Source organism: Rhododendron vialii, chromosome 6a, assembly GCF_030253575.1.
Source record: "Rhododendron vialii isolate Sample 1 chromosome 6a, ASM3025357v1".
In the NCBI taxonomy this organism is placed as follows: domain Eukaryota; kingdom Viridiplantae; phylum Streptophyta; class Magnoliopsida; order Ericales; family Ericaceae; genus Rhododendron; species Rhododendron vialii.
This window is the reverse complement of record NC_080562.1, coordinates 5398964-5417680: the sequence shown is the minus strand read 5'-3', so window position 1 is coordinate 5417680 and position 18717 is coordinate 5398964. Positions and strand designations below refer to the sequence as shown.

The 18717-nt window shown below is 35.8% G+C and overlaps 2 protein-coding genes across 8 annotated transcripts; one reads left to right on the top strand and one right to left on the bottom strand.

The window, feature by feature from the left end:
* The first annotated feature begins 9391 nt into the window (after nt 1-9391).
* Nucleotides 9392-12280, top strand: LOC131328300 (serpin-Z10-like). Its single transcript, XM_058361260.1, has 3 exons — nt 9392-9805; nt 11266-12022; nt 12120-12280. Exons 1-3 carry the CDS (start codon nt 9392-9394, stop codon nt 12278-12280), a joined length of 1332 nt encoding a protein of 443 aa, XP_058217243.1.
* A 3131-nt stretch (nt 12281-15411) lies between these two features.
* Nucleotides 15412-17990, bottom strand: LOC131331156 (CST complex subunit CTC1-like). Of its 7 annotated transcripts, none has more exons than XM_058365022.1 (7): nt 16740-17990; nt 16461-16579; nt 16279-16353; nt 16112-16190; nt 15908-15987; nt 15737-15814; nt 15412-15606 (listed from the first exon to the last, which is right to left on the bottom strand). In XM_058365022.1, exons 1-7 carry the CDS (start codon nt 17832-17834, stop codon nt 15558-15560), a joined length of 1575 nt encoding a protein of 524 aa, XP_058221005.1. In that variant the 5' UTR covers nt 17835-17990; the 3' UTR covers nt 15412-15557. The 7 variants fall into 7 exon arrangements, 2 of the variants coding, with proteins under 2 accessions (XP_058221005.1, XP_058221004.1); XM_058365021.1 differs by having other exon boundaries at nt 15737-15817; nt 16740-17972; XR_009201322.1 differs by having other exon boundaries at nt 15536-15606; nt 15737-15817; nt 15908-15980; nt 16740-17972.
* Nucleotides 17991-18717: the final 727 nt, after the last annotated feature.

The following is an 18717-nucleotide window of genomic DNA, read 5'->3' as shown; positions in this document are numbered from 1 at the left end:
ATCAAGTACACCAACATTACACAAAAACATTCTCTCTCTCTCTCTCTCAACAATATTTTCAAAAAATAATTTTTACAAACTGTAACTTTCAGATTTTTTTTTCTGTTTTTTTTTCAGAAACTTTTCTTTTACAAAAAACAATTTTTTCAAAAATTTTAAAAACTTTAAGTAAATAAAGTGTGTGTTTCAAAAAACTGTTTTTGAAATTTCAAAACTCTTTTATAGAAAATTGTTTTTTACACAAAATCTATTTTTAAAAAACTGTATTTATAGTTTTTATAATTTCAAAATTATTTGTGTAAATACAATTCTTTCAAAATTTCTCAAAATTGTATTTATAGTCTTAAAGTGAACAAAAGTGTGTCTTTTGAAAAACTGTTTTTTGTTTCGAAAAGCTATTTTTTTTGAACTGTTTATATAACATAAACAGTTTTTTTTTCCTTCAAAAATCGTTTTTTCAAAAAATATGCGTGAAATAAAGGAAAAAAGTTTGGAGGGCCCATTGGTTTTGATTATGGGCACAAAATAACCAATGCAGGATTTGACATTGTTAACTTTAACAACCTCTAAATGGATAATCAAAATCTGATGTGACATGTTTTGATTTTCACATTTGCTTATTCCACTGCTGATGCTCTTAGGCACGTGCAAGTAATTAGCGAAAATTCGTACATTTGGTATTGGCTCTCTTTCCCCCTTATTAGCTTTCACATGATTTCACTTTTTTTTTTTTATTATCTCCGCACCGCATGGATCTTTTTGCCTTCTATTTATATTATCCATGTGTGCTTCTTCACATGGATCTTTTGTTTCTTAGGGTAGGGGCAAAACTAATGGTATTGATGAGGTGATAAGCGATTGAATTTTGCTGATGATATGAGATTCTATAAGATCTTGGATTTGATCAGAAATTCGAATGCTTCCGTATTGAGTTAAATGGACCTATGTCGAGAACTCACCTTTTATTTCTATTTGTTATATACTATTTCAATGTTATTATAATTGCTCCACGCTTGCACATGGTGTTTGATTCTTGAAGGTTGTTTTCATCACGAGAAAATCGATGTTATTGTGTGGTAGCTTCAAATGACTTCTAGCAAATGTGAAATTGGTGAAAAGTAATTCTGGATAGTTGTAAACTCGTTATAACGTTGCATCGTGCCTTTAGGTACGGGCAATTTCTAGTATATATATACTAGGTATTCGAGGACGGATCAGGGATTGGATTTAGGGCGGGGACAAGCTTACCCCCGAATCCGACCCGATCCCCAAATTTAAAAAAAAAAAATTCTCCGTATTTGATCCCCGAAAAAATTCTCGAATCCTCGATCCGTTCAGGGTGGATAATGGATCGGATGCAGACGGGTTAGCCGAGATGGTCATCCTCTTGATACTTCCTCGAAATTAAAGATAATCACGCCCATAAAGCCACTAAATCAAAGACTGAAAAAAATATCAATTATGCCATTGATCAATGATGATACAGTGCAATTATTATTATTATTATTATTATTTGTATTTATTAGTTTCGTGTTAAATTTCTAGACTATTGGTGCATATTGACTCTCGACAAAAGTAAATAATTATGATCTAAACTCAAAAAATTTCTGTCCTTTTAACTTATTTTAAGTTTTTTCAAAAATCTTTAAGGGTAAATTTCATTTACCTCCCCTGAGATTTCTGACAATTACAAACACCTCCCCCAAATTTTAGAAATTACATTTACCTCCCCTCTGGTTTAGTTGTCGGCTGCAATTCAACCCATCCATTTGTTGGACGTAATGGAAAGGGAATAAATGTGATGAGGTCAGCATAAAACACTTTATTTTTGACAAATTTACCCATGACTCAACCTTTTACCCTACTTTGCTCCACTTTTCACTTTCCCCCCACTTTTCCTTTCCCTCTCATCCCTTTGGCGCCAAAACCTATTACTTATTGTTTCTTTTTTATGAACCTTCAAGATTTTTGTAAATATCCTTTTTTTATTTGTATTTAGTTATAAATATCCTAATAGGTATACATGTTAATTGAAATTCTTGTCCTAAGTGTTTATTTTTCTTATATTCGAATTTAATATTTAGCTAGGGAATACATATTATAAATATTGTAATCAATTACTAAACTAGATCAAATGCCTAGCTAATAAATATTGTAAAAATTAGTTTTAATGTTATCTTCCATGCTACAGTCCTTTGTCCTTTAACCTTTACTCATTACACTATAAAACTAAGTCTCATAGTGATCATTAATGGAAAAAAAAAAGGCTAAGTAAACTTTTCTGTTGTTCCCTTACAACTCTTGGTCAAAGCCCCAACACAATTGCGATTGTGATTTATTGTCTTGTTTGGTAAAAACCATGAGTGAATGCAATCCATAAGTCATTTTGTTAGTTTTGCGTTTATTTTTTTATTTAGTTTTTTTTAATTATAGGTTTGTCTGGACGAGAGGAATCTAAAAAATATAAAATTATGATCAAAATCTTTTAAAAAATTACTAAAGATATAAGTAATTGTTTGTCTTTAGTCAAATTCTTTTGCCATTTTAAAGCTCAAATACATGTATGATATACCTTTAACAATAGATTCACTTATTTGGATGATAGAATAAAATTTTAGATGCTATAAATATATTTAGAAAAAAGAAAGACAACATAAATATTCCATTAAATATGAGGGGAGATATCTATTATTATTGGAAACCCTATGGGGGGGTCAACGAAGGGGTAAAAAAGTAAATTTTCTTTTCTCATTAAAGTCTGTTAGTTCAAAACTCTGATAGGGAAGATAAGTGCAATTTCAAAAACTTGAGGGGAGATATTTGTAATTGTTAGAAACCTCATGGGAGGTAAGTGAAATTTACCCAATCTTTAAATGTGGATCATAATTTTACTCTTTTGATTCTCGAAACGAATTAATAATCCACAAAAATTAACAAATACGAAAATACATTGAGTAAAGACAAAAAAAAAAAAAAAACCAACAGGCTTATAAAGCCAAACTACGTGCTAAGTAATTTACGGTATATATTTTCGAAAATTCTAACTCAACACCCACTTTCATACCTATACTCACAATAAAGGTGACCCCCCCCCACACTGAGTGTGTAATGTGTGCGGACTCCACTCTTATTATGAGTGTAAGTGTGTAAATATGTATGTGTTTGGATGTGAATGTAGAATGATTGATACATTTTCGATTAGAATCCCAATTTACAGTATACATTCTTGGTTGGTTTTAATTTAACGGGTTTTGAGTTGAGTTTCACATCCTACGGCGAGGATCACTTGGCGCCTAAAAACAGTTCTGATCCTCCCTAGCTATGACACACACGCCTTTCTTCCCCCCACTTCCCCACCCTGTAACAAGCACTTCGTCTCTCTCTCTCTCTCTCTCTCTCACATTGGTCAAAAACCTCATATGCTGGATTTCGAAGCACCAACATACCGAAATGCAGTATCCAGAGACGAGGTGGCATATTTAAAGAAGGAATTCGGCCCTTTTTCTTTATCTCTTGTGTGGTAAGCCTCTCGTCCATAGTTGTTAAAAACTTACGATACACATACGTATTCTACGATTTGTATCGTCTCCTTCGGAGAATGATACGTATCCCACCCTGTATCTTTTTTGTATAGAAATTCTACGATATGACTGCGTATCCTATGATTTATACGCGTATTTCAATTTGGTACGTATCCTACAATTACTTATTGGGAAAAGGTCGGACCTTATTTCTGAAAGTGGAATCCCAAATGCATTAATCTAAGCCATTTGATCTAATTATGGCCTCTTTCAAACTATTTGATAAAATTCAACCTTAATGTAGGGCTTGTATAGAAGAAAGAACCGTACTTCAATTGTGTTTTGTTGCCTGACTTTTCTTTCCCTAGCAAAGGGAACATGAAGTCTTAATGTAGTAGGCTCCAGTTGGAAGACTTGAAATTTTGCTTCTTAAATTTTTTTTTAAAAGTAAACATAGTTTGTTGGTGTTATTAGGTGTATCAACTTTTTAATTATATATTTATTATGATTAACGTTGTTATTAGGTGTATCAACTTTTTAATTCTATTTTAATATTAATTACGATTAACGTTGTTAAAGCATAAAGTAAATTTAGTATTTTTGCACAAGAAAGTTAAGTCCAAACAAGTTCAATTGATAAAATCCAAAGATGGAAGATATTATTGAAGAAGATATAAATATCTAGTTTTTAAGAACACTAATATCTATCTCTAGAAACTCTAGAATATCCTTGCAAAATATCTAGAGTTTTTTTTTGTGAGAATTAATCACATGTATAATTCTAGAATTTCCTTAAAGTTTATCTTGTATGAAAATATCTTTGTACTAGAGTCTTCTATGGAGTAGTATAAATAAGGATGGGTCTAGCTATTTTCTACTAAGTCAAAAAAAAGTTTGAGTTCCAGTATAATACAAATAGTCTCATTCTCCACTCTTGTCTTTAGTAGTATTCTGCTTTTCAAAAAATTTTGTCCAACTAAATAATAGAAGCTTAAGGATCCCTATACAATTTATACAATTGAAAAAACGATACAAGATATGTATTCCGATTTGAAAACATTGCTCTCATCTAGATTTTTATTTGCTCGTTTCTAGAATTTCTGGTACGATATAACAGTTTTGGAATAATTATTTGGAACAGTTTTTTTTCGAAATATGGAGATAGAGATCACGGGCTGGTCACAGCAGTGATGGAGCAAGCAGTCATACAAGATAAATAATTGTGTGAGGGTTTCATCCAGACCGTTCATCTCGGTAATCAAATGGTCCGGATATTTGAATGTGAATTGTATATTGTAGGGCCTTCCCAAGATAATGATGATTATGTGGAGCTACATCCAAATTCACTTGTTTTTGTTACTGGACTACCCGATGATGTTACTGAGGATCAGGTATTAGCTTCACTTCTTGTTACTAGACTTTTGTTCTTACATTGCGCCTATTAGGGGAACGCTGATATAGCAAAATTGATTGCAGGTTTCGCAAGTGTTTAGCAAGAAGGGAAAAATACCAAAGGTACGAAATGTATTGCTTTATGTATTCCATTATTTTTTTTAATCATAATTAGAGTGGCTAATGTTTGCCCCAGTAGAAATGTATCTCCTTTTCCAAAACACTCAAAGCCCTCTCAAATCTGTTAATTACAGGCTCCCATGTCTTAACTCTCTTTGGATTAGCCCCTAATGGCAGTCCTACATATTTGATAGGTAGGAATTCAACTTTACAACCCATCACCTGACCTAGAGCTTCCACATATTGATTCAAAACTTTCACACCACATAGAGAACTTGTCACATCACATCCTGGAAAACCCCACATTTAATTATTTTCCAGATGGGATGAACCCACACCCATGAAAGCTTAACTTGCATATATACAGAAAAGTCAGTCATACAAGACGTGCCCACAGCTATTTACATCATATACAAGCTTCAAAAATAGACACATAACCAAAAGAATCAAAACTCTAGACTATTCTATCCACAACTCTTGTCTAGACTCTACAGTGGACCCACGGGCCGTCTCGCATCTGAAAAGAAAACACTGTGGGGGTGGGAGCTATCAACGTGCTCTTATCCATATTAAGAGAAGCAATATGATAAGTGCTTAAAAATGAATTAAGCGACAATATTCAGCTCAACGAATAACTTTCCACTTCTTTTATTAACACATATAAATTTATAGCCCCTTGCCATGGCTATATCAACACCAACGTGGTACTTGTAATGCCACTAAGGCAATATCACTTGTGCCACTAAGGCTATATTACTCGTAATGCCACTAAGGCCATATTCACAACGCCACTAAGGCTATATATCAATTAACCTCAAGCCAAGCATGATTATCATCATTTACCATTTTCCACAGGCTATACACATTATCATTATCTTCTGAAAGAACAAATAAGAACACCCACCTCGAGGCCAAGCAAAAATGTACCAACACGAACTCACTCCCTACGTGGAGTTGCGGTACTCGTCGCCACCTTTGAACCTGACATGTAACACATAAATCAACACATGCGAGTATTATTATTAAAATACTCATAAAAGTGAAAGGATTGCAACCATTACTCTAGCATCAACATTCAGCAAATTGAAGAACATAAGAGCAAGTCTATTACATGACCAAAAAGTCAACCGATTGAACAAATAACAAAAAAGTGCTAACATACTTTTGTAGACTTAACTACACGTAATAAAATTCTCATTTGGCAGCCATGAGAGTAGTGGCGTAGCCAGAAAATCGCACCAATGGGGGCACAATTCATACACGCGACTTTATTGTGAAAAACAGAAAATTATCTATCTCCTTTTTACGACTTAACATGCCTTGATTTTTCTTTTGCACTATTTATTCAAGACTTATTTCTATTTAAAAAGTGTTTAGCTATTAGATAATATTAAAATAACAAGGAAAAAAAATAAAAATATCATATCTTGCAGATAAATTTATAAGTTTCCTAGTGGTCTAAATGAATCATCTTCAAATACAAAAGAGAGAGGTCTTATTAAAAGATTTAAGAAGAAAAATAAAGAAATAACGGAAAGGGCGAAAAGGAGCGTCGCTTGATTTGCATTTTCTGATAAGACAATAATCCATACTTATAATTTCTTGAACACATGGTGGTTTGGAGGCGAATGTTCAGTGAATGGAGGCTTCCTTATGAGTAATTTAGTTGTTTAGTGATTAAGGGACCTTACTAGGTTGTGCCCCAACACCCTTCTCCATCACATATTTATATTGGATTCATAGTATTTATTCTTGAGTCTCACACGAATATGTGTTGGAAAAAAACATATTGAGATACCATCTGGTGATGCCCTCAATGATTTTTCTTTTTTCGAACGTGATATACTAAAACTTCTAAGGTTTTTTTTTACAAATGCAAAAAAAAAAAAAAAAAAAAACAAATCCATCCAGTGGGGGCCTGTGCCCCCACTGGGCCTCATATGCCTCCGCCACTGCATGAGAGAACCACGTTCTCTGATTCACGCACCAAACCCAAATTCCCTTCTTCTTTGAACGACTCCTTGGTCCAAATTCCACAAATCATCACAAGAATCCAATAGTACATCACCTAATTTAGACAAATTCAACATCTAACTCTTATTTTCAGCAACTATAAACCCAGCTCAGCACTTGGGCGATTATTTTTAGCATCTGGACTCACATCCTAACACATTACAAAGAAATTCAGCACTTAACATTCATTTACAGCAGTTACAGTGATAATTTCTAGCATTTAGCACACAATTCCTGCACCTAACCACCTGTGTTTGAGTTCCTTAAAAGAATACATGTTTTTCTATATTCAAGTCCTACACAAACCCTAGAGTTAATCAGAGAAAGAGAACGTAAACAAATCACAAAACCCCTGAAATAAGAAGAAGACAGTTAAGAGTACAAGCCTAATTCCTTTTCTTTCTTTTCCTTTCTGTTTCTAGTTTCCTTTCTTTGTTTTTTTTTGTTTTTGTTTTGTTTGGTGCTCAGTGTTCTCTCTCCTCACCTCATCCATATATATCTACAAGCACACTAAGGCCCCGTTTCAGAACGGGTTTAAAAACTTATTTTTTATCTAATAATAAGGCATGTTTCACAAAATGGTGAATAAATACTTATTTTTTAATAAGACAATTTCAAATTCAAAAATTATGTGCTTACGCAAATAATTTTTCTATCAATATAGATCTTGTTGAGATCTTTAATAGGGTGCAAAAAAATTAAAAAATTATTTTTCATTTACATTATTTTTGAGTTTGAAAATTTGAAATAGGCTGCTTATTTGAGTTTTGTGGAACAACCCTTCCTATTTTTCTTTGAAAAGTTTCAAAATAATTACTAATTTTTTAAGAAATTTTATGGAAGAGGCTTAACCCTTCCAATATCTTTCCACGTGCACACACAACACAACACAACACAGTCTTTTTTTTTTACACAACTACACCCTTTTAGTTTAAGGAAATCACTTTGTAAACCCACACAAATAAAATCAGAGTAACTCTTCTTTATGTTCTACTTCTTTTTTTAAAGAGCTGGGTCTCACAGAACTTTTGGAGAAGTTAATTTTAATCTTTGCTGAAATTTTAGGACCCTACAACCTTACAGGCCTCGCGTAGAGATTTGTGATTTGAAAGAAGCCGGAGGAAAGAAGAAGGGTGTGGCCATATGGTTTCTCGAGGTATTGTTTCAAAGATTAATAAAATTTGTTTTGCTGTTCAAAATAAAAAATTATTCATGTTAGTTTTTTTTTTTTTTTTTGTGTATTAGGCAGCCAAGGCTAAGTATGCTGTCAAAACTCTTAACGATGCACCTTTTTGGAGTGGAAATATAAAATAATTTTTTATTTTGAACAGCAAAACAAATTTTATTAATCTTTGAAACAATACCTCGAGAAACCATATGGCCACACCCTTCTTCTTTCCTCCGGCTTCTTTCAAATCACAAATCTCTACGCGAGGCCTGTAAGGTTGTAGGGTCCTAAAATTTCAGCAAAGATTAAAATTAACTTCTCCAAGAGTTCTGTGAGACCCAGCTCTTTAAAAAAAGAAGTAGAACATAAAGAAGAGTTACTCTGATTTTATTTGTGTGGGTTCACAAAGTGATTTCCTTAAACTAAAAGGGTGTAGTTGTGTAAAAAAAAAGGACTGTGTTGTGTTGTGTTGTGTGTGGAAAGATATTGGAAGGGTTAAGCATCTTCCATAAAATTTCTTAAAAAATAAGTAATTATTGTGAAACTTTTCAAAGAAAAATAAGAAGGGTTGTTCCACAAAACTCAAATAAGCAGCCTATTTCAAATTTTCAAAACTCAAAAATAATGTAAATAAAAAATAATTTTTTAATTTTTTTGCACCCTATTAAAGATCTCAACAAGATCTATATTGATAGAAAAATTATTTGCGTAAGCACATAATATTTGAATTTGAAATGAGATTGTTTGATTAAACTCAACTCTTGACTATTCCTATCTGTTATGACCCGGGAGGAAGGGAATTGGGGATTCTGCTTGGCAGGGGTGATTGTTTTCTGGATATAACACTATCACTTTTCTTGTGTCTGCAAGTTGAAGAAATGCTTTAGCCTTCATAGAGATTCTCCAACATGGGTCGATAGATCCCAAGACAATACTCATCCTTGCAATGAACTGTACTTTAAAGGACTTTGGGACTCTGACTATAAATTTGATGCAAGGAGGACTGAGAAAAGAAAATTCTATCTTCTCGATGGGAGCATTGTTTCAGTTCCATTCATGACTAGCAGTAAAGATTCTAAAGACTATTATTACGGATCATTTGATGGTTTTAAGGTCCTTAAAATTCCATATCAGAGTTGCCAATCCAATAATTTCTCCATGTAATTTTTTCGCTCGGATGAGAGATGGGTTGCAAAATCTTGTTGGGAAGTTCAATTCAGATTTTGGATTTCTAAGTCAAGAGTACTTTGAGTTAACAGAAGTGACGCTTGACGAATTTTGGATCCTAAAATTCAAATTCTCATTTGATTTTAATGTTATAGAGATCATGGATGACATGGGGGGACCATTTTCTAGAATTTTGAATCTGAGAGACTTTTCCGAGATGGTGCATAATACTGAGAAAGTCGAAGCCTTAAAGATAAAGATGTTTCAGAAAGCTTATATTGAGGTAGATGAGGAGGGGACAAAGATTGCAGCTATTACTCATCTCCACTTTGTTAACTATTGTGCAGCGTATCGGCCAAAAAATAAGAGATACAATTTCGTTGCTGATCATCCTTTCGTATTCATGATTAGGGAAGAGGGATCGGTTTTAATTATTTTCTCCGGTGTAGTACTCAATCCAATCAGAAAGGATTGACTTGGTGTTTACACCATAATTTTGTATGTCAAGGAACCAAATGGACTGATCGACGGTTGAAAGTTTTCCCAACTCAAGACACGTGTCCAACGACGAGTTACAAGCAGATTATACACGAAGCAGTTAACAAGGGCAGTTGAAGGAAACAAAATACAACGTGAGATCGTGTGAAACAACCGCCTGCTCAAGAACGTGAAGAAAGAAGAGGGAGAAATGAAGTAACTGCTTGATTCAAATTAAGGGAGGGAATTCTGCCAAGTTTGGATTTCAAATCGAAGTTGCAGCCTATAAATATAAGAACTGAAGATGATTTAAAGCCCCACTCAATCCCCCAAAGGCTTCTACTTTTTATCTGTACTTTACTTTTCTCGCTCTAGGAGTAGCTTGTAACGTAACCGTCTACTCGATTGTGTTCTCACCGTCGATTGACTTCTACTTTGAAGAATAATAAAGTCCTTTTGTTGTTCTTCTTCCACATCCATTCACTTCACTAAGTTTGCTTCCAGAGAAGTCTTGAAATACGGCAAGGAACCAAACTCCACCACCACAAACATCCACATTCCAACACTTCAAACATTTCCCAGTCGACTATCGACTAGCGAAAAAATAGACAAACACTTGGTACTTGTTTCTAGTAACGGAATGTTTTGTCATCTTAACTTAGATTATTTTTGTGTTGAGGAACAATTGGAATTTGATTGATTTAAGTTCATACTGCACTCCGGTGGCACCACTAGCAAAAATCGACTTGAAAGTTATCAGCAAATCGGAGCTTTAATGGGGAGGTCCGCATATAAGGTCTTCATTTTAAGGTCCTTACCTGAAGATTTCTATCTAAACTAAATACATTCGGACTCATGTGCTCAAACCTTGGCTGAATACACGTTGTAATTAATTTATCCTAATTAAGAGTTAGTTAATTTGTATTCCAATTGAATTTTTTATATAAGTTTTTTCACCAAATTAAAGAACTCAATCGGTGTTTTCAAATCGATTAACGTTCTCTACAAATTCTAAAAAATCAACGATTTTGAACATAAAAGTGGACCAGGGTTGATGCGTCATGATGAAATTTTTGGAGTTTTTTTTCTTCCCAATATTGTATTAATCTGTTAGCGGAGTGTTAGAAGGTTTAGTCCACAAAGAATTTAAGAGGCTATTCATAGCACTATAAATCCCAAACGTCCACGACGAGACTTGAACCTTGCCCTCCCACATGGAGGTATAGAGTCAACTTTACCTCATACAGAGATGCGCAGCATTGACCCCAGTCCTATGAAGTAATCCTCAACCCCTGACTGTTCGATTTGAGCAGAAAAATGCTCATGGTGACGATCGCCCAACTTGAATATAACTACTGAAATTCCTTGTTTCCACCATTCCATGTGAAAAATGACATATCTACGCAGGCTGATCAAGTTGCAGATGAAATTAACTCATGGGCTAATATTACATCAAGAGATCTTATCAAAGAGATTCTCCAACATGGGTCCATAGATCCCAAGATAGTACTCATCCGTGCAAATGGACTCTACTTTAAAGGATTTTGGGACTCTGACTATAAATTTGATGCAAGAAGGACTAAAAAAAGAAAATTCTGTCTTCTCGATGGGAGCATTGTTTCAGTTCCATTCATGGCTAGCAGTAAAGACTATTATTACGGATCGTTTGATGGTTTAAGGTCCTTAAAATTCCATATCAGAGTTGCCTACCCAACAATTTTTCCATGTACTTTTTTCTCCCGGATGAGCGAGATTGGGTTGCAAAATCTTGTTGGGAAGCTCAATTTGGATTCTGGGTTTCTATGTCAAGAGTACTTCAAATTAATAGAAGAGACACTTGATGAATTTTGGATCCCGAAATTCAAATTCTCGTTCAATTTTAATGTTTTAGAGGTCATGAATTCGGACATGGGGGTACCGTTTTCTAGAATTTTGAATCTGAGAGACTTGTCCGGGATGATACATAATACTAAGAAAGTCGAAGCCTTAATCTTAAAGATGTTTCAAAAAGCTTATATTGAGGTAGATGAGAAGGGCACAGGGGCTGCAGCTATTACTCATCTCCACTTTGTTGCATATTGTGCAACGTCTCGGCCAGAAAATAAGAGATACAATTTCGTTGTTGATCATCCTTTCGTATTCATGATTAGGGAAGAGAGATCGGGTTTAATTTTGTTCTCCGGAGCGGTACTCAATCCAATCAAAGAGGATTGACTAGGTACTTGTTCCTAGTAATGGAATGGTTTGTCATCTTAACTCAGATTGTTTTTGTGTTGAGGAACAATTGGAATTTGATTGTTTTAAGTTCAAACTGCACTCCAGTGGCACCACTAGCACTGCGTTTGCCTTTGCCAGCACAATTGCCTGCGTGACAATTAGGGAGTTCAGCTGCATGAGGATTGAAGAGCAAAAATCGACATGAAAGTTATCAGCTCTGATAAATAGAAAAAATTGAGATGAAGCTGATTAATAGGCTAAGTATAAATCGATGCTTTAATGTTTCTTTTTACATGACGCTTAAAATTCAGGATTTAAAAAAAAATTCCTAGTACATTTATCATGATAAATATTTGTATTCTTGATTTTATTTCAAGCTCGATCAAGGGATTGACATGCATCCTCTTGGTTATGTTTCCTCCATTTTACGTAATTTTAACAACTTCCCGTGGTTTCGATCTTTAGGATTGCAAGGTTTGCTGATCTTTGATCATCACATTCATCAGTCATCACCTTCCATTATCTGTATTGGTCAATGAAAACTGAAACTATATGTTTCATAATGTTTGTAGTTTCATTTGGTGTTCCCAACTTAACTACTGAAATTACATGTTTTATGATTCATTTTTGAATTACTAAATGTCTACGCAGGCTAATCAAGTGATAGATGAAATTAAATCATGGGCTCTCCATCGACTACAAGAAATTTAGGATCTCTCAACGGGTTTTTTCAGCGCCATGGGGGCGACATGCGGCTGCCAAGTCAGCGCCACGGGGGCGACATGCAGCTGCTACGTCAACACCACGTGGAGGCCACGTGAGCATTATGTCACACAATGGTTGCTTTTAAAAAAAAAAAATGGCTTGAGCAACAGTTTTAAGCGTCGCTAAAGAAACCGCGCATTACTAAAAAAAATCTATACCAACACTCGTCAAAACCGTCACTTTACCTCTACAGCGACAACAGATATCTCACGACAGTTTGGCCGACGGCTGGTGAACCGTTGGTATAGCCTTTAGTGATGCTTTTTGTATTTTTTAGTGACCCTTTTGACCGTTGCACGCTTTTTCGAAAATAGTCATGAGGAATCTGAAAAATAGTTTGATGTTCTCTTGCAAATAGATATTGTTACGACCATAATTTCCGTAAAGAATCAATCGTATATAGAATTGTTTTTTTTCTTTTTAATCCGCAATCGTATAAAGTACTAGTGTTTGTCCGTGCCTATGGCACTACGCATTCACTCTTATAGTGCTGTAGGTGCGGACATTTTTGTAATATAAACAATGGCTAAAAAGAATCGATGACATTTTTGTAATATATTTGTAAGAGTGTGGGTGTTTTCTTAAGAAAGTTGGAGAGCACACATTAATCCTTGGATCAAATCAATCTCAACCCTTGGATCAACTTGTCTTTTGTGGAGGCCCACACTCTTGTGTTTTATTAGGTAGATTGTTACTGCCAATTAGAAGTCCAACTCTCGTTTTCCTTATTTCAGAATCCTAAATTCCTAGGAGTTGTATTGCTAATGACGAAAAAGGTCGTCAATAGGCTTTGTAGCCCAAGGTCATTTTCTCACCTCTTCTATATGAAAGGTGAGGGCAATGTTCTGAATACCGTACCAGCTAGAGACACTGAGGGGCCGTGCTATGCCCTCCAAGGGACAGCACAGTGCTGTCCCGGCCTTGTGGGGTTTGCTTCGGTCTCGCTCCAATGATTGAAAACGTTCACTTCGTAGAACTCGTCGAGTAGACAATCATTCAAAAAATTAACTCAATCGAATATTATTAAGTGCCTGATTAGAACACATACAACTTGCCAATAATGGAATTTAGTGGATTTGATCCAGTGTTTCGGATCCATTCCTTTCAAAATAAAAATGTTTCAATTAGGCAATTAATGATATCTGATCGAGCTGGTTTTTCACATGATTGTTTTCAATCATCGGAGCGAGACAGATGCAGGCCCTGCAAGACCGAGATAGCATCGTGTTGCCCTTTAAGGGCACAACACGGCCCCTCACTCCAAGGGTACCGAATTTTCTACTGATATGGTACATATTGGTACCAGTGATATACCGGGTACCATTTAAGCTATTAGTGTTATTTTTCAACATAAAAGAATTTATAGTATAATATACATATTTATAAAAAAGAAAAAGAAAAAGTACTCTGTTATTAATTGTTTGGTATCGTCTGGTATTATCTGGTATTGTCTAGTGCTTGAAGAAAAAAATAAATTTTAAAGTAGTTCGATATCGTCCAATATTAATCGGTACTGACCGGTATCTCTAGTACCATCCGGTACCAACCGATTTTGAGCCAGAACGAAATTAGAGGTGTAGGGTACCAGATTTGGTGAATACCCCGTACATATTGGCCGGTACGTAATGAGATTCATAACCTTGAGTGAGAGTTCGATTTCCACAGAGAGCACGAGTGTTTGGTGTGGTAGTTGATATTTTTTAGGCTTGTCCTACCAGGGTAGCTAGATATCTATCTGAGTGAAATTAATCAAGGGATGGAAAGAAAAAAAGAAAAAAAAAAGGTCGGCCTTATTTGACCCAAAAATCAAGCAAACTGATGACTACAAAACAATCAAAGAAAGCCCAGGGAGAACCAAAAAAAGCCGTGCCTATCAAGAAAGCCAAAAACTCCTATATATAAGTACAAACACACAATAGCACAAACCCTAAAAGGCAGCAGATCAACAATGGAGTTCTGCACACAGATTGCTAATCAGCTGATGCTAAAGGAGATTCAAAACTCTTTTGGCAAGATCATAGTCTCTTCCCCACTATCAACCAATGCGGTTTTGAACATGGTGGTTGCAGGATCAACGGACCATACTTTGAAGCATATGTGGGTTTTCTGGGGTCCAAAAACGTTGATGAAATCAATTCAAAATCTAGGAAGATGATGGCGGTGGCAACAGGTGGTGGTGGTAAGTCCTCTGAAATCATTGGCAACGGTCCGATTTTGACCATGGTCAACGGAGCTTGGGCCGATCGATGTTTTCCTTTAGTATCAAAGTACAAAGAGGATGTTCTAAAAGGTACTTTCAATTGCGAAGCGAACAATGTTGATTTTCAAACTAAGGTAATCTTTCTTCTACGAATATCCCTCGGCTAATATATACTTTTTTTTTTTAGCTTAACAAAATCAAACTCTTTAGACTAAAACTCCATAATACCGTCCCAAAATAAACAAAGATTCAAAGACAAAATAATCATTATATAAATAAAAAAACCAAAAAATAAGAAGGAAAACTAGGAGAATAACATGACAGCAATTTAGATATCTCCCCTCATATTTAATGAGGTCACTAAACTTTACCGATCCAAGCAAAACAACACCTATGTCTTCACTGAGCATAATCCTCCTAATTGACCCACTATAAGATAATCCTTCACAGGATAGATTGCAATTTTTGTCAGAGTTATTCATCAAGTCAGAATCAGTCTCCCGTTCCCACAGCATTTTCATCCATGTTGCTTCACAATGACTGACAAAATGAGCGATAGGTACCACCTGAAAGAATAGCATAAGCACACAAATATTACTAATCACTACTTGTCAAGCGGTAATAACAAACTAGAAAACTGTTAGAGCTCAATAACCAAGACTATCTGCACTTCCATCCCTGATTGGCTGAACTTACCAGTTTAAGTTGACCGTAGTTTGGTTCGTTGGCACAGCCGCAAGAGTCATGCTTACAGTATTCTCTAAATACTCCATGCTGCTAAAAGAAAGTCACACTGTGGATGGTCAAAAAAAAAAGGATAACGAGAAACGTATCTTCGTTAACCACCAGCAAATTTACCAACTTTACCCGAGATCGAAACACAGATGAAGGTAACTGTGAAGTAGCATATGACTGAACCAGTCCTTCCTTCTGGTAACACCTTTTGACTGTCCACATCAGCTCATCATAAAATTTCATAACCAAAAATGAAGAAAACATTGCTCCAGGGTAAAACAAAAAACTTCATACCAATGTGAACTATATTATGAAGATCCAAAGACAGTAAATTACATTGTTTGATCCCAAGATCTCCTTCTCATTTAAAATGCCAGCAAACTTTTTCCTGAAACTTGAGACAAGAAGTAATACCCTGACCCAAGCATGCAAGCAAATAAGTCAATCAGGAATTTTAAACAATAGGAGAAACAACACTATCACAGGGTAGAATAATTTCTTACCATAGTTTTACGGAAAATGATAATGAGTTAATGAACTTCCCCAAAAGGCTTTGAGATTGTGAACTTAAACAACACCTGCAGCACACAGCATTGATTTATCGCAGTGCTGTACAAAATATACAAACGCTATGAGCCCAGGTAGATAACATCATAACATACAAATCAGATTCAAAATCCCTTACCCAGTTTCAAATGGGGAAAAAGATTTCACAATAATGCTAGTTCTGTAGCAAGCACCAAGAATAAGTACTTTTGTCCAACAAAATTTTGGATTCACAAAATGGACATTCCTCATGGATACCTGCAAAAGAATCCCCTGTTAGAAATAAGTAGTACCATACTACCATGACTTCCACTAGTAGATAGAGAAACCAAACCACACTACACCAAGACAAATAAATTGGCCTAAATATTTATCAATGCGAATTCATCGCAATGAAATCAAGCAAGCTGTCACATACAATAGCGCCAACTCTGAGACTATGCGGCAGAGCGATAAGTCGATCTGTAAGTAACATCACTTCTCTGTCCAACTCAACTACCATGCTCTGCATGTAAATGCCCGTAACAGTGCCGGTATACATGCCACATTCACCCTTGCCCTTAATTACGGTCTTACTAGCTGGAAACCGTCTATTAATCACCTTGGGGAGATGCAACAAAGTTTTTTCGGAAGTTACATACATCAACTGAGAATCTTCCTCTCCTATAAAAACCAACTTCTTCTTCAACCCAGATAGCAAAACAACACTACCAATCAGCTTTATAATCACAGGATGCCAGGACGAAGCCGACCCACAAAAGTACACAATCACAGGTTTGGCAAAGCAATGGCTATCCTGCCCTTCAATCTGATCTTGCATAGCCATTAATTTAGAGTCCTTCACACAACACAATTTACACTTACAAACCAAAATTTGCACAAGAAACCCACAAACATTTCTTGAAACGCTAGAATTACTAACACACGGAACTACCGAAACAGGGCTGACAGACTCTAACTCGCCACGAACCAGATATTTCGCCTTGTCACCGTCTCCACAATCAATCACCGAATCCGAAACCAAAGGAAACACATTCGAACACGGAGGAATCACACCAGAAGTTTCCGGAAGCCTCCACGTGATGATTTCCAAGAAACCCCCGCCACATTTCAATGGAATGAAGTTCCAAGCAAGAACGTGTATCTTTCTTCCTATAATTCGAACGTCTAGGTCAAGAATATCGCAGCAGACGACCGAGGAACCGTCGGAAAACGAGAAGCAGCTGGTTTTAGAGCAACGAGGAGTGGAATTTGAAGATGAAGGGTTGTTGTCGTGGGAAGGTAGGGTTAGGGTTCCGATGATGAGGGATGGGTGGTTGAGAGAGGACAGGGTTTTAGGGTGAGGGTTAGGGTTTTGGGTGGGAGGAGTGGAGGTCTGATTTCTGTCGGACGGCTGTGGTTTTGAAGATGGGGAAATCGAACGGCTGGGAGTGAGAGATGATGCGGCGGTGACGGGACGAGAGCGGCGGAGGAGGTCGGCAAGTGCGATGATTTTCACGCCTCCTTCTTCCATCACATTGCCAATCCAAACCTCTTCTTATACATACACACAGATATGTATATATTTGTGTACATATATATAGTCTGAGACTGAGAGAGAGTAACAGAGAGAGAGAGAGAGAGAGAAGAGAGAGAGAGTGTTGCAGAGATCAATCGACACTGTGAGGGTCGAGCGGTGGGAGACGGTGGGAATGGGGGGAAGTTTAAAAACGATTTCGTTCACGGACGGCCCAACAAGTCTAGCCCACTTGATATTGGGCCAAAAAGTTGAGGCGTTATTCTTTTGAGGGGATCAAAATCTCTGGTCACGGACTCACGGTTTTCAATAGATTTTTCATCTCTCTTTACTCATTATTTTTAAAAATCTCCCTTAAAATTCAAAACGAACAAAGTCTAAACTTTTCTTTCTCTGTGTACGATTTTCAATAAATTTTTCTTATACTTTTCACTCTCATATGACTACTATCTATCTCTCTTCTCATAATCCAAAACACCTCTCGCAAAACCTTTACCGAACAACCCGAAAGGTTTTTGGACTAGAAAAAGAAAGGTGAAAATGGTTTGAAAAGTAGACTACCTATTTCTAAAAATTGGAATATGTATTATCTCACTTGCAAATTCAAAATAAACTAATAGATATACGGAATTGGATCATCTCCCATCCCGAATCGTTCAATTTGCCATTTTTGGGTCCTTAATAGACTTATTTTAATCATTGAAGTAGTTCATATGTTAGATATCATTGAGACCATCCTAAAATCATGTTTCATGTTGGTCGAAATTCGATTAGTATGATTTTGTGACACCATGTTAAACTTATTTTTATCGAGATAAATATGAATTGATGATGCGTTGATTGTTTTCTGATCGATATGAAACAACTTTGAACGTTAAAG